The following is a 16,010-nucleotide window of genomic DNA, read 5'->3' on the forward strand; positions in this document are numbered from 1 at the left end:
CTGGGCATACACACTGAGGAAACCAGATCTGAAAGAGACACGTGCACCCCAATGTTCATCGCAGAACTGTTTATAATAGCCAGGACATGGAAGCAACCTAGATGCCCATCAGCAGATGAATGGATAAGGAAGCTGTGTACATATACACCATGGAATATTACTCAGCCGTTAAAAAGAATTCATTTGAACCAGTCCTAATGAGATGGATGAAACTGGAGCAATTATAAGATGAATAAGCCAGAAAGATAAAAGATCATTACAACATACTGAACACATATATAGGAATTAGAAAAAGAATGGTAATGAATAACCCTATAATCAAATCAGAAAAGAGACACAGATGTAGCAGACAGACTTTTGGACCTCGTGGAAGAAGGCGAGGGTGGATGTTTCGAGAGAACAAGCATGTATATTATCTATAGTGAAACAGATCACCAGCCCAGGTTGGATGCATGAGACAAGTGCTCGGGCCTGGTGCACTGGGAAGTCCCAGAGGAAGGGGGAGGGGGAGGTGGGAGGGGGGGATCGGGATGGGGAATACATGTAACTCCATGGCTGATTCATGTCAGTGTATGACAAAACCCACTGCAGTGTTGTGAAGTAATTAGCCTCCAACTAATAAAAATAAATGGAAAAAAAAAAAAAGAAACCTCATGCTGCAGTACAAGGTCATGACCAGGGAGACGACACAAGGCTCTGACAGTGGGCGGGGCATGTGCCGAGCAAGCCAGGCTGGGTGTGCCTAGCAGCAGGTGTCCAGGGGCTACTGCAGCCAGGGAAGTCCCGAGGATGGGGCAGTAGGCAAGGCCCCTCCAGCACATGTCACGGTGCCTGAGAGCACAGCGGTGACCTGGCTGCTGGCCAGCCTGGCGGTCTCCCACCTCTCCTCTCAGCCGCCCCACTACACCCCTCCAGACAGCTACACACACACTCCAGACAGCCCGGGGAGTGACCCCTCCTGTGACCCATCCCCCATCTCCAGGCCCCACCTCATTTCTTAGCTGCCTACTCAGCCAACATCACAGGTCACCACTGACCTCCATGAGGCTGAATGTGACATGCACCTGCTGGTACTGACCTGGCCCTTCCTGCCCTGTCTATGCCCTGGGTAGGGTTCCAGGCTCCCTTCCCTATGCAGACTCACTATGCATGGGGCATGCCCCTGACCCCATGGCTTTGAAAACTTCTCCTCGGGGAGGAACCCCAAGCACACACCACCCTAAGCCTGAACTTGCGCATCTCATAGGTGACCTGACGCTGCACACAGGCATCTGAGAGGCGTGAGACACCACACAGACAAACATGCTCCCCAGCTCCCCGACCCGCCTGCCAGCCTCCTGCCCATCCTGACAGAAGGAGAGCACAGGGAAGAACAGTAGGCTGAGCAGATGGGGCTGTGGGCATCTCTGTGTTTGACTGACAAAGTGCGGCCAGTGATGACGGACAGAACACTCTTATTCTGGGGTGAGATCCCTGGGGTTTCCTGAGTTTTCAAAATTGCCACTGTTGTTAACAGAGACACACGTGGGGCAGGACAGCCAGGAAGTGGGGAACCTAGAAACCTGAGCTTCGCATACCCTTCGGTCAAGCACTGCTATAGACATTTAAGATGTTTACTGTTTCTCAATGCAGGGCACAGACACTGTTAATTGGTGGTGAGACCACTCTAGACACAGGGACACAGTAATCTGTGTGAAACAAAATCCTTTATTATTATAAAAAAACAACAACAAAATTGTTTAAGGAAAACTAAGACTACTGACAAAATTTTGAAGTTGTGTATTTTAAAACCCTTCCAAAAAAAAAAAAAAAAAGCTATGGGAATTCCCTGGTGGTACAGTGGTTAGGATGCGATGCTTTTACTGCTGTGGCCAGAGTTTGATGCCTGTCCATGCCTGTTGGGAAACAAAGATCCTGCAAGCCATGCAGTGTGACCAAAAAAAAAAAAAAAGGCTATGATTTAGCTATTCAAAGGTAGCTTATTGAGAGTTTATAGATGAATCAACACTACCCCTTAAACTGATTAAAAAAAAGGACAACACACTGAAAAGCAATGAAGGGAAACCCCATGCAAAATGGAGCCAGAGAAGACTTGAACACACGTTTCTCCAAAGAGGACATACAGATGGACAACAGGCACAAGAAAAGATGTTCAACATCACTAATCATTAGAGCTATGCAAATCAAATCTACAGTGAGACATCACCTCATCTCAGCCAGAATGGTTATCATAAAAAAACAATCCATGAACAATAAATGCTGGGGAAGGTGTGGCGAGAAGGGAACCCTCCTACACAGTAGGTGGGAATGTAAACTGGTATGGACACTATGGAGAACAGCATGGAGGTTCCTTAAAAAACTAAAACTAGAGCTACCATATGAACCTGAAATCCCACTCCTGGGCATGTACCTAGAGAAAAACATGATCCAAAAGGATACATGCACCCCAGTGTTCACTGCAGCACTGTTTACAATAGCCAAGACACAGGAATGGATAAAGAAGATATGGTACATATATACAATGGAATATTACTCAGTCATTAAAAAGAATGAAATAATGTCATTTGTAGGACATGGATGGACCTACAGAGAGTCATACTGAGTGAAGTAAGTTAGACAAAGAGGAAGAAATATCATATGACATACCTTATATGTGGACTCTAAAAAGAAATGATACAAATGAACTTACTTACAAAATAGAAAGAAACTCCCAGACTTAGAGAATGAACTATGGTTGCTGGGGAGGTGCGGGGGAGGCATAGTTAGGCAGCCTGGGATGGACCTGTACACATCGCTATATTTGAAACAGATAATCAACAAGGACCTACTGTAAGGTACAGGGAACTCTACTCAATGTTATGCGGCAGCCTGGAAGGGAGGGGAGTTTGGGGAGAATGGACATCTGTATATGTATGGCTGAGGCCCTTTGCTGTTCACCTGAAATTCTCACAACATTGTTAATCAGCTATAACTCAAAACAAAACAAAAAGGTCTAAAAAGTTTTTAAAATTTACATACAAAAAATAAAATGGAGCCGGGTCCCTGAGGGGGCCCTTAGGCACGCCCTCCCTTCACCCCAGCCACAGAGACACTGTCACCACCCTGAACCCCCTCTCTCCTCCAGTGGACTGTGGTTCAGAGCAGCCCCCCTCTTCCCTATAAAGTGAGGTTCTTCTCTCTCCTTCGTCCTGACTCACCCATGCTCTCCCCAGCGTCCCTGTCCCAAAAGCAATTCCTCTGCCATTCCACAATCAGCTCATTCCACGGGTAAAACAACTGACTGCTTTATTTAAGGCTGACGTCACATGGTGTTCAGAAGTGGGGTCTGCACCTCCCAGAATATTGGAAATAAAAGCAAAAACAAACAAATGGGACCTAATTAAATTTAAAAGTTTTTGCACAAAGGAAACTATAAGTAAGGTGAAAAGACAGCCTTCAGAATGGGAGAAAATAATAGCAAACGAAGCAACTGACAAAGAATTGATCTCAAAAATATATAAGCAACTCCTGCAGCTCAATTCCAGAAAAATAAAAGACCCAATCAAAAAATGGGCTAAAGAACTAAATAGACATTTTTCTAAAGAAGACATACAGATGGCTAACAAACACATGAAAAGATGCTCAACATCACTCATTATCAGAGAAATGCAAATCAAAACCACAATGAGGTACCATTTCATGCCAGTCAGAATGGCTGCTATCCAGAAGTCTACAAGCAATAAATGCTGGAGAGAGTGTGGAGAAAAGGGAACCCTCTTACACTGTTGGTGGGAATGCAAACTGGTACAGCCACTATGGAGAACAGCATGGAGATTCCTTAAAAAACTGGAAATAGGACTGCCACATGACCCAGCAATCCCACTACTGGGCATACACATGGAGGAAACCAGAATTGAAAGAGACACATCTACCCCAATGTTCACTGCAGCACTGTTTATAATAGCCAGGACATGGAAGCAACCTAGATGTCCATCAGCAGACAAATGGATAAGAAAGCTATGGTACATATACACAATGGAATATTACTCAGCCATTAAAAAGAATACATTTGAATCAGTTCTAGTGAGGTGGATGAAACTGGAGCCTATTATACAGAGTGAAGTAAGCCAGAAAGAAAAACACCAATACAGCATACTAATGCATATACATGGAATTTACAAAGATGGTAATGATAACCCTATAAGGGAGACAGCAAGAGACACACATGTATCGAACAGTCTTTTGGACTCTGTGGGAGAGGGCGAGGGTAGGATGATTTGGGAGAATGGCATTGAAGCATGTATATTATCATATGTGAAACTAATCACCAGTCCAGGTTGGATGCATGAGACAGGGTGCTCGGGGCTGGTGCACTGGGATGACCCAGAGGGATGGAATGGGGAGGGAGGTGGGGGGGTGGTTCTGGATGGGGAACAAACACATGTGTACCTGTGGCTGATTCATGTCAATGTATGGCAAAAACCACTACAATACTGTTAAGTAATTATCCTCCAATTAAAATAAATAAATTAATATTAAAAAAAAAAAAGAAGTGGGGTCTGGCAGAGATGAACCTTGGAACTGCGGGGGGCAGCTGCCCTTGCCCCATGCTCCCCTCCTTCAAGTCCTCCTCCTTGCAGGCCAGCCAGCAAGTCTCCTCTCAGGTCGAGCTCCTCCTTCTGGTTAGGTTCTTGACTTTACCCGGGACATCCTTTTTTTTCTTTTTGGGATGGCTTTGTCCTTCTGGTGGGTTGTTGTTGTTTAGTCACTAAGCCTGCCCGATTCTTTTTGACCCCACAGACTCCCACCAGGTTCCCCTTTGGCTGGTACTCCCCCATTTGTCCTCCCTGCTGGAAGTGTGCTGGAATTTTGGTAAAATTCCATTGAAATCAGAATATTTAGGGATTTTTCTTTTGCTTTTGAAAAAAGCTGAGAAATGGGACCCCAGTCACCTAAATACTCCAAGGACAGCCTTCCTTTCAGGGATCCTGGTTGGTTTTATGTTTAAAAACTATGGTCCTTCGTCCGGCACATTTTTAACTATATGGACTGACTTTACCCCCACGTAATTCAGAATATCAACAGCCATTTTGGGGAACTTTCAACCGCCCCAATCCTGTTTCTCTCAGAACCAAATGAAAAAATCTTATTGGGATGCTTATTCTAATTGATACCTTGGAGCTTCCAAACACATTCCAGATTCAAAAATTGCTTCTTTATAAAATGCCACTCCTAGGCTAGTGGGGACAAACAAACAATTGAAAGAAGACAGGACGTCTTCTGAGGCCCCTCCCCCCATCCTGTGCTACCTTCCCTCCCCCTCTGCTCATCGTCTGCTCCTCTGCACCCCCAACCCCCACCTCTCTGGCTGAACTTCCCTTTTTCTCCAAACCCCTCCCCATTTCCCCCTTCCCTGAACTTAAATCCTGCCCCTTGAAAGCTAAGCCTTCTAGGGGTCCGATACTAAATCCCTAGGTTCTTATCGGTCCCTGGACTAAAGGTGAACTTTGAGTTACAGTCAGAGATTCTCCCAAAGGAACTGAGGAACCCCATGAGTTTGCTGAAGAGTCCAGTACACTTCTGAACTTAGCGACCTAGCTTCTCAGGTTTATGTCCATCAGGCCTGACATTGCGTGAAACTAGCCTGATGGGAAAACCCTGAAAAGGATTTGGAGAAACCGACACTGACTGACAGCAGGAAACCCAAGAACTTGCTAGAAATTTTCACTGAGCAGTTTCCAAAGGTTTTCTTAATCCTGATGATTGGAACAAAATTCAGGCTTGCATGCAGAAACTTATGAACCCTGCTCATGACCACTATAGTTGACTTGAGAATGTCTGGTCTTCTTTTGGATATTGAATCCACTTGGGTTGCCTCAAACTCTGTGTTCATGAACGGGCTGAATGGGGATTCTCTTTCAGTTAAAAAGACCAGGATGGAATGGAAAACCATGTCCACTCCAGGTCTGGGTTACTTTGGTAGATCAGCTTGTTTGAGCCCTGGATGATTCAACCAAAAGGAAAGCCACTAAGATCCTTAATCTTCAACAAATAGAGCCCCCATCACACCTCCAAACAGAAACAAAACCCCTGGTCTCTGCTATTACTGCAAAAAGCCAAGGACATTGGGGGAAAAAAAAAGACCTTTAGGGCTTAAACACTGCAGGTGCCTTCCACCCTCCAAACAACCTTTCCATGTCCTCCTAATGCAAGAACCAGGCTCCGAGGAACCACAGGGATTCTTCCCAAACCCCCTTCTAATTGGCTTGGAGAAACTACCCTCCGGACTGGGAAGGAATCTGTGTCCTCACTGACACCAGAGCCACACTCTCGGTGCTCAGCCCACTGCTCTCAGGCAGCTCCTGCCTCATAGTGCTGAAAGCTGAAAAAGCGGGGGATCTCTAATGGACACCAGAAGGTCCCCATCTTGGAACCCGCTCCCTTTTGTTCAGGCCATTTGAGAGACACACACTCTTCTCCTTCAGCTCTTTCACCCCTATTTGAGCAGGGGCAGAGATTTCATAGGAAAGTGCCGTGCTGGAATTTCTTTCTCCTGAAGGCAGAAACAGTTCTAGAGTTTGAACTGTTGGCCATCAAAATAGCCAACCAGGTGAACTGAATGACCTCCACTATCTTTTACTTGCTCGGTCTCAGATGCATTAGAGCTGACTTCAAGGACACTAATCACTGGTCACCACTGGATCAGCTACTGCTCTCCTTATATGAAAAACCTCCAAATGAAATTCACAGAATTTAGTGTTCTCCTATTAATATTTAAACATATCCCTCAAAACTTCTCCCCAGAATTAATCAATACCGTATAATTAAATAGAGGTCCTTAGAGGCATCAAGTCCATAGCAGAAGATTTCAAAGCCAGGGCCACATGTTCACTCGTACCAGTCCCTGTAGCATTCTGTTTTGCCCATGAGAAATGCAATGGCTGAGGATGGAGGTCTGTCCAGGATCTCTGGAATCCGTAACATCGTTACCCCTGGCGCCCTGTGGTCCCTAAACCCATCTAAGATGAGCATCCGTTCCTACCAGGAGCAGAATCACCCTGTGACTGCTCTGTGGACTGCTTCCTGAGGGTGAGTCTTAACCACTGGACACCAGGGAAGGCCCTGAAAGTCCCTCTTACTTCTCCAACCTTAAAGGCTCACCTGGACAATAAAGTTTTCTGTAGGCTCTACTTTGTTAAAACATATGGACGGTTTGCTTCTGTGCTCTCCTCTAAAACTTCACAGGAAGACAGCATTCACTTGTTAAACCTTTTAGCTTTAAAGGGACACAAGGTCTCTAAGGAAAAACTGCCATTTGCTCAAACTCAGGATCAGTATTTAGGGCACCTGATCTCAGAATGAAGCTACATTTAGATCCCATAGGCTGCACAGTATTCTCAACTTCCCCAAACCTGAAACTCAGCCCAATTACAAGGTATTCTGGGTAGCTGGCTACCGTCAAAACTGAATTCCAAATTTCTCTCTTAAGGCCCAGCCCTTATATGTTTTCTAAAAACCAACAAACTTGGTCCTTTTATTTGGGGAGATCAGGATGATATTATCTTTGGAGCCTTAAAGAGAAGTTTAACAAGGGCCCTGCCCTCGGACATCCCAGTTATCAGTTTCCTTTCTTCCTCTCTGACATGAGGAGGAGGGGAACGCCCTTGGAGTACTCGCCCCAAAACACAGGGACCATCATCGACCTATCGGGTATCACGGCTGACAGCTGAACCTTGTGCCATGGGGACAGCCCCCTCGTCTCAGGGCTACTCCAGGCACCAAAAACTAATCCCCGGGTTCCCTCTACCCATCTCTGTAGCCTGTGCAGCTGAAGCTCTCCCGAATTCTCACCATGCTGGCCCGCCAGCCGTCTCACTTCCTGGGAAACCCTCCTTCTGACTGCTCCTGAATAACTCACTCTTGCTGAAATAACCTCACCCCTGCTACTCCTCTCCTGCTTCACCGACAAAACTCCTTCAGACAGCTCACACCGACATCCCCTTTGACTCTCTGTAGTAACTTACAGGAGACTCCTCTGACCAACACAGATCTTCCATGGCTTACTGATGGTTCTTATTCACAGGACGAAAAGGTAAACACCATGTGGGGTTGCTGTCGCAGTGCCTCTTTAAACTGTCAAGGCAGCACCTATACCCTTGGCTGCTTCAGCCCAACAGGAGGAAGCACACCCTCTCACTAGAGCTCGCAGTGCAGCCACGGGCAAAACCACTGGCATTTATACTCAGAGCCTACATGCCTGTGCAGTTGCCCATGACTTTGGGACGATATGGAAACAGCAAGGTTGACTTACCTCTGATGGGAATAAAGTTTAAAATGGCTCTTATGTCTGAGATTTATTAGCTGTCATACTCATGCCACCTGCTCTGGCTGCTGTCAAGGTCCCTGGGCATTCCTGACTCGACTCCCTGGAAGTGAAAGGAAATGACCTTGCTGGCATTTCTGCCAAAACGCTGCTCTCAAAGGAACCTCTGGGTAAACCTCTATCATGGTCCAAAGTGACAGTCCCATGTGCCCCAGAGAACAATTTGGGAACATTGACTAGAAATGCCCAACAACTGGCCCCAGAAAAGGAAAAAAAAAAATATTGGGAACTGAATAACTGTTGGCTTGACAAAAACAGAACTCTTCATGGTTTGGGCCAAACCACAGTCTGGTCTGAGCAGAAGCTCCAGAGTCCCCATCACTGCCCACTGTACACGCATGATGCCACTGGTCTACTGGCAAAAACAACACAGCTCACGAGCCAGTATTGGAGGGACGATACTAATAAGGCTGTGAAAAGCGCTCCCCTTACTTGTTCATCTGTCTGAAACTTAATCCAGGAAAGCCTGTCTGCACTGAATTAAACTGCTCACGGACCATTTGAGGCCTGGCAAAGGGATTTTATTCAGCTGTTCCCATCTCAGGGGACATAGGACATAACTCAGGACATAAACATATTTAGTTATGAGCTGCATGTTTTTTCACTGGACTGAAACTTTCCCCTGTAGACAGGCTACTGCTTCTTCTGTGGCTGAGATCCTGTTAGAAAAGACCATTGATACCTGGCGAACCCCTTGAACTTCAGTAGCTGAACACTTGGACAGGTGGGTCTGTGCTGTCTGGTTGGCTTTACACTTTTACTGTCTTACCATCCTCAATCCATAGGGCTAATCTAATGCATTAATGACATTATTAAGACTCAACTGGCAACATTTGTAGAGACCTTCCAAATACCTTGGCCAAAAGCATCGCTGCTGGTCCCTATAAACCCCCAGATCCACCCCTTTGGGAACTCAAACGCTCACCCATTGAGATGGTCAGAGGATGCCCAGGACAGCCAGTCCTGCCTCTTCTGACCTACAGCTGATAAACAGAGATGTGCTTCAATACTGCAAGGGCCTTACTGTTTCCATTGACAGTAATCGTGCTTTAATAGCATAACCTTCTCACAGTGGGCTCCCGGGAGATGAATGCTGTGAGCATCACACCTTGCAACTAGAGATTTCACCTACTGGAAAAGACACCTCCAGAAGGACTCCCTTCAACCTCACTGGAAAGGCCCCATCAGGTACTTGCTAACCAACCCTTGTGCTGCTAAGCTCCTGGATTCATGTCATATCTAGAGAGAGCACCAAGCCTCAAGTGGATGGCCCTGCATGCCAACAAGTGGTGATGTGAAAGCATCAATTTCCAGGAACGAACGCAGACAGCATCTGATGAGACAGATGACCAAGACTGACCAGGCCCACATGCCCTTTTCTCACCACTGCTTCTTACCTTATTTCCCCCTCTCTTCCTTGGACAGACACCACTTTTGTACACATTTCCCAATCTACTGTGAAAGAGGGATGCCTCTCTGATTGCTGGATTTGTCACCAGAAACCTTGACCTGTCCATGACAGCAGTGACCCCTTACTCCCCCTGTAAGGAACTTCTCTGGAATCCCAATGCCACTCTGTACCTAACTGTTCTGTAGGTCCCTCTTATAACGTGAGAATAGTAAATCCATGTGCCCTCGTTCTGTGGCTTAATTCAAGCTCTCTTGGATGTACACGCAGAAGACACTGGAGCGGCTGACGTGAGTCAGACCGTGTGTAAGCTGGCTGTCATATTCCTGTATTTAGGAAGACTCTCAGTATATGGTAACATCATACTTGAGGCTTGGCTGAATGACGCTAATGACTCCTTGATATGGACAAATGAGTCCACAAACGCTGCTCCTGAGGAGGCGTCCTATGTCTCCTCCTGGCTACTCTTCCACATGTGGAGGTCCTGGGAATGGCCCCATGCTTGGTCACCTCGTCGTCTCCACAGCTGGAGTGTAAAAGAACAGCGTGTTTTGCTATATTCGCTGTTCTATTTTCTTTTCATAACAAAATAGAAACCCCCATGGGTCCACCCCATTAAACCTCCTTAGCTGCCTTACATGGAGCTTCTTGGAGGCACAGTATATGACCCTGGGTTTGCCTCTGTAGGGAGAGTCCTTCTCCTCCCATCAGAGTAGGTGTCAACGAACATGATTAGAAACCTCTTACCACCATTAGAAGAGCTGGTCGATTCCACAGCCAAAGGAGTAGCCACCCAATGGTGATCACTTAACTTACTGGCTAAAGAGTGCATAGCCCCCAGTTACCTGTTTGCTGAGTAAGGAGGTGTTGGAACAACAGCAAATACCGCCTGTTGCACATGGGTAAATGTTCCAGGAGAGGTAGAAACCCAATTACGCAAAATCAGGGAGCAAGTGCACCGGTTGAAAAAAATTTCACTTGATATTCCATGGTCCTTTCATTTGTCCAGGTGGCTACCTTCAGGCCCACAGTCATGGGTCAGAACCATTATACAATTTGGAACTGTAACGTTATTTTAAATTTTGTTTTTATAATCATTTCTCAAAAATTCCAGAAGGAAAATGCATCTGAATTTTAAATAGGATTTGCATCCAATTTTTCAGCAACATACCTCCTGAGTAAATGTAAGTCACGGGTACATGACTGAGTGTAAATGTCATACAGATTCACACGCTCATGACGTAGGAGCAACAGTCAGCCTTCTACTGGAACCTGGAACACAAGGCACGAGGAGCGAGGACCCCAGAGGTGAGTGGCCTCAGGCGGCCAACACTGACAACACCCGGGAAACCCGATCAAGCCCTGGGGCAGCTAAGTAACCAACTCTGCCCCACCTTTGGGGAAGAAAGAAGGCTTCTCAGGAAAACGTTTCTGAAAAACACTCACTAGTGTTAACATCACTCAAGTAACGAGCATTTTTAAAGGTGTACAAATAAACATTCCAGACAAATCTGAAAGAGACTTTCTGGGTTGAGGTCCTGTGTTACATGACAGTGGTGAGATGCAAAATCCTTACCAGCCAGCACGGAGAATGCAGACTGGCCCTCAATCAGGGAACTGGTGGGGGGCAGGGGTGGGGGGAGCGGGCAATTCTCCTTCTACTTTTCTGTATGTGCACACTTAAGTGAATGTGGGTTAAAGTTACAGAGGAAAAGTTTCAACAGATTTTCATTAAAAACAGAAAGAAAACCGTCCAGCATGTACCTAGATGGGTGAGGCGGCAGCACAACCCCATCCTTGCGTGGTCCTGCATCTGAGTTGTAACAACATTAGCACTTAGACCAAGAGAGTCCACGTGCCCCTGAAGACCCACCCTCCACGGCCCCTCATCCCGCCCACCTCGGTGACCTCCACCCGCTGACGGTTGGTGCGTGGATCATCAGCTCCCGGGCACTGAAGCCGTCTTCGTGTCCAGATGAGCTGACAACGACGAATCCAATCTTGTGGGGCATTCTGCGAGCTGGGCTGTGTACGAGAGCAGGAGAGATGGCTTCAAAATCGAGGGACTCAGTGGCACATAGTGATACTGTCACAAGTGTCACTTCTGTGTTAGTTCTCGCCTTGCTAACACACAAGTAATTCATAGCCCAGTCAGACTGTCCCATTGCTTTCAAACAGTCTAGTTCCGACTATGTAATTTCTAAGGCGCCTCTGATACTACTTAAGAGTGTCATTCAAGTTACTGTGACTTTTCCCAAATACACTAACATGTCCAAAGAGCCTGAGCAGCATCGCGGGCTACACTGTGCCCCCAAAGCACTCTGAAGCCCTCACTCCCGGGACCACTGACAGGACGTGGAGGAACAGTGTGGACGTTAGCAAGTTAAGAGGAGGTCACATGGGAGTAGGGAGGGCCCTGCTCCAACACGACTGTGTCCTTATCAGTAAAGAGACAGGGACACACACTGACAGGAGCCAAGTGACAAGGGCCAAGCAGCTGCAGCAACACACCTACAAGCCAAGGCCATCAAGGCCCCCTGGCCACCTAAGCTGGGAGGAGCCAGGACAGGTTCTGCAGAGGGGGCGTGGCCCTGCTGGACACCAGAGCTGGGAGGGGCCAGGAGGGGTCAGCAGAGGGGGCGTGGCCCTACTGGACACCAGAGCTGGGAGGGGCCAGGAGGGGTCAGCAGAGGGGGCGTGGCCCTACTGGACACCAGAGCTGGGAGGGGCCAGGAGGGGTCAGCAGAGGGGGCGTGGCCCTACTGGACACCAGAGCTGGGAGGGGCCAGGAGGGGTCGTGGCCCTGCACATGTGCACCACAACCACCTGGACACAGAGCTGGGAGGGGCCAAGAGGGGCTAGCAGAGGGGGCACCGCCCTGTACAAGTGCACCTTGATTTTGGACTTCTAGCCTCCAGAATATATTTCTATGGCTTTAATTCATCCAGTTCGTGTTACTCTGTTATGGCAAAAACAACGTCTTTTGCTAAGATATGAATACAAAGTTGTTAAAATTAGTTGTGAGTGAAGTGAAGTGGCTCAGTCGTGTCTGACTTTTTGCAACCCCATGGAGAGTAGCCTATCACGCTTCTCCGTCCATGGGATTTTCCAGGCAACAGTACTGGAGTGGGTTGCCATTTCCTTCTCCAGGGAATCTTCCCGTCCCAGGGATCGAACCAGGGTCTCCCGCATTGTAGGCAGACACTTTACCGTCTGAGCCACCAGGGAAGTCCGGGAAACTAATAAACCAGCGTGTCAAAGAGCTATACAAAGATAAGGGGAAAGGGGGCAGTTTAATCAATAGCATAATCATTGCTACATGAAAACACTGACCAGCAGAGGGAGAGCAGAACCATAGACAGAACCTTCCATGCACAACCGTGCTCCTGGAGCCAGGCTGCGTGGCCAACGGTGGGGAGATGGGTAAGTATTGCCTAGATGATTTTTTCTCTCAGGATGTTTTAGTGTACCCGGCTTGGCTCACAACTACCTACCATTGTGTTAAGAGTGGCTGTAATGATGTCCAGCTCTGCCCACTCCTTTAAAAACAGCACCTCAATCCTGATTTCCCTCCATGATTCTGCCCTCCCCACACCCTGCACCCCTCAGCCCCCACCTGTGGGGCACATTTCCTGGCTTGGTCAGTTCAAGACTTCCACGTTCTCCTCAGGAACTGACTCAGGGATGGAGTCATGAGAACGGGACCAAGCTGCTCAGTCCCAGGACTCCGCTACGGGCGCTGAGCTGCAGCACAGCGTCAGGGGTAGGGAGTGAGGGTTTGGAGGAGGGTGGCTGCTAGAGCAGGGGGAGCTCTGGGCAAGGGGCGGGGCTGACATGGGGAAGCAGTGCTGAGAGAGGCAGGGACCCCCACCTTGTGAGCATCAGGACTTAAAGCCCAGAGGACTCACAGACTCCCACTGACTCCCCAGTTACTAAGGCGTCGATGCTCTGCAGTTGGCCAATTTGGATGAAGGGTCAGTATGCAACCAAGAGTCCTCAAAAACAGAGGATAAAGGCTTCTCCAGAAGGTTCTCTGAGGTGGGACACACTATTAACTGAGATTTTCAGGAGGCGGTAACGCACGAGCACACTCCACGTAAGACACGCTTGTTTTAATGTGCTCGGGATGGATCTGGATCCTCCTCTGACTGTTATTGAGACCCTGAAAAGGACTATGTCGACAAATTAATTACTGGCCGGCACTTGCCAAGGTTTCTTGGACTATATGAACAAACGCATTAAAAATAGAGAAACCACTATTAAAGATCCCAGTCATTCGGTATACAAAGCTCACTGAGGGACGTCACAGGATAGTAGAGGAACACCAAACTAACCCAGAAACTGATGAAATGCAGGCACAGAAAACGGACAAGTGTGTGATTTAACCCACAGCAACTGCAGAGCCTGGCCTGTGTTCCAGCTCCCACGCCAGACAGGCACCAGTCTCACCCAGCCTGCGGCTCCTCCCACACGCTGGGATTCAGGCTCACAGCCAGGGCTGACTTTCCCCTTGGTCTCCATACCTCCCCCAGCCCATCCACTTCTAACCCCCACTCCTCTGTGCCAAGTGTCACTGGCCCCACTTTGGAATGATGACTGAATACATCCCCTCTTACGGATCCCACTGTCTTCTTTAAAAGACAGTAGCCAGGCCTCCCGACCTGGAGCACTGCCCTGCCTGAGCGACCCTGCTCAAGCCCAATCTGCCGTTCTAACCCTCGCTTCATGTGGTCGATGCTAAAGTCCAGCCAAACTTATTGAAGCTCAGGGTGAGAGCCCTGTGCTGGGGATTCCCCACATCCTTCCAGCACCTTTAAAGGTGCTGTTACTGTCTATCCCACCGTGAACAAAAGAGGTTATCTATTCAATATTCTCACCTGAGTGTGACCATGTACCCTCAAATTCTGCAGGTCTGAAATGCTATCTATTCACCTTGCTATGTGCGTACAGATCGACTTCCTCTCACTGTGTGTTTGCACGCAGATACACGTGTTTACACCCTCATGACAGTTCTGACAGTCCTGATGTAGAGGTGATGAAACTGAGGCACAGTGAGGCCTGGCCCAGGGTCATCAGCTATGAAGCCAGGCAGGCAGGGTTTGTCCTAAGGCTGCTCAGGCTCCAGAGTCTCTGATCTTGACCAATACCTTCGGCCAAGGCGCTAAGACTCAAAAATGGGGCCCTTTAAATTGGAATAAAGGATGTGTCCACTATACAATGCGGCTTCAATAAATCCCAAACACAACCCTGGCATCTAGGAGCCAGGTAGGAGAAGTGCCGAGGAACGGCAGAGGCAACGTTATTACCTCGGTTTGGGTATTTGAAAAGGATTCTTTCTCGGCCACCTCCTTCCACCCTGTACCCTAGGATCTCTTCCGCATAATCCTTCAAGTCTTCTATAAGAGACTTGGGGTGTCACTGAGGACACTAGTATCATGCACCACAAAATTCACCGTTAACATTTTCGGGAGAACCGGAGCTCTGTCGGGCCCCAGCTGGCCGGGTGCAGAGACGTCCTCTCCCTCCCCGCAACGAGCGCCGGCTCCATCTCCGGCATCCCTGCGGAGTCAGCTTTTCACTCTGCATCAGGGAAACTGGATAGCTACGTTACACTGAAACAATTCAGCAACTTCCGAACGTCTTGCTACAAGGTTTAGGAGACGAAACTTGTACTCACTTTTCTTCTTAGGAAAATATAAGTAGTACACAGTTAAACGGTTTATGGTCAATGGCACACAGTTAAATGGCTTTTGGTGCAGCAACCTCAAGGTTCGCAAGTGCCCCAGGGAGTCCTCGGAGCAGACGAGGTTCAAGGGCCGGCTCCTTCCCACCTCGCCCGCACGGAGTCGGGGTCGCCGGGCTCGCGCAGCCGCCCAACGCAGGGACCGAGCGCAGGCGCGGCGGGCCGCCCGGGCGGTGACGCAGCGCGCCAGTCGCGCCCACGGAGGCCCGTGTGGACCCGGCCCCGTAGCTCCAAACCCCGCACGTTGGTCCCGCCCCGGCCCGCTCAGGTACCTGTCAGGACACTCGCACGACTCGGGCTCTCCGCCGGCCCTCGGCAGCGCCGCACCCTCTGCGGAGCTCAGGCAGCGCCTCCGCCGCCGCCCCGGGGCAGCCCGCACCCCCGAGCAGCAGCGGCGGTGGCAGTCGAGGAGCAGCTCCGGCGGCCAGCGCCCATTGCCCGGGCCGCGGCCACCGCTCTCATGACAACCAGGCCGGCCCTCCCAGGCCTCCGCGCGC

At 48.7% G+C, this 16,010-nt stretch overlaps 1 protein-coding gene across 4 annotated transcripts in view; it reads right to left on the minus strand.

Annotated features, from left to right (window-relative positions):
- CEP104 (centrosomal protein 104) overlaps positions 1 to 15,989 on the minus strand; it is a 42,685-nt gene extending 26,696 nt beyond the window's left edge. The window contains exons 1-2 of one of the 4 annotated variants that reach the window (XM_043484794.1): positions 15,786 to 15,989; positions 11,670 to 11,795 (exon numbers count right to left, since the gene is read on the minus strand). In XM_043484794.1, the coding sequence (XP_043340729.1) occupies positions 11,670 to 11,782 (113 nt within the window). In that variant the 5' untranslated portion in view covers positions 11,783 to 11,795; positions 15,786 to 15,989. Of the gene's footprint in view, positions 1 to 10,941; positions 11,043 to 11,669; positions 11,800 to 15,447; positions 15,615 to 15,785 lie in introns of those variants that run through there. The other 3 variants (XM_043484792.1, XM_043484793.1, XM_043484795.1) reach the window with 3 other exon arrangements.
- Between the last annotated feature and the right edge of the window lie 21 nt (positions 15,990 to 16,010).

The sequence above is a fragment of the Cervus canadensis genome, chromosome 13 (genome assembly GCF_019320065.1).
Source record: "Cervus canadensis isolate Bull #8, Minnesota chromosome 13, ASM1932006v1, whole genome shotgun sequence".
NCBI lineage: Eukaryota > Metazoa > Chordata > Mammalia > Artiodactyla > Cervidae > Cervus > Cervus canadensis.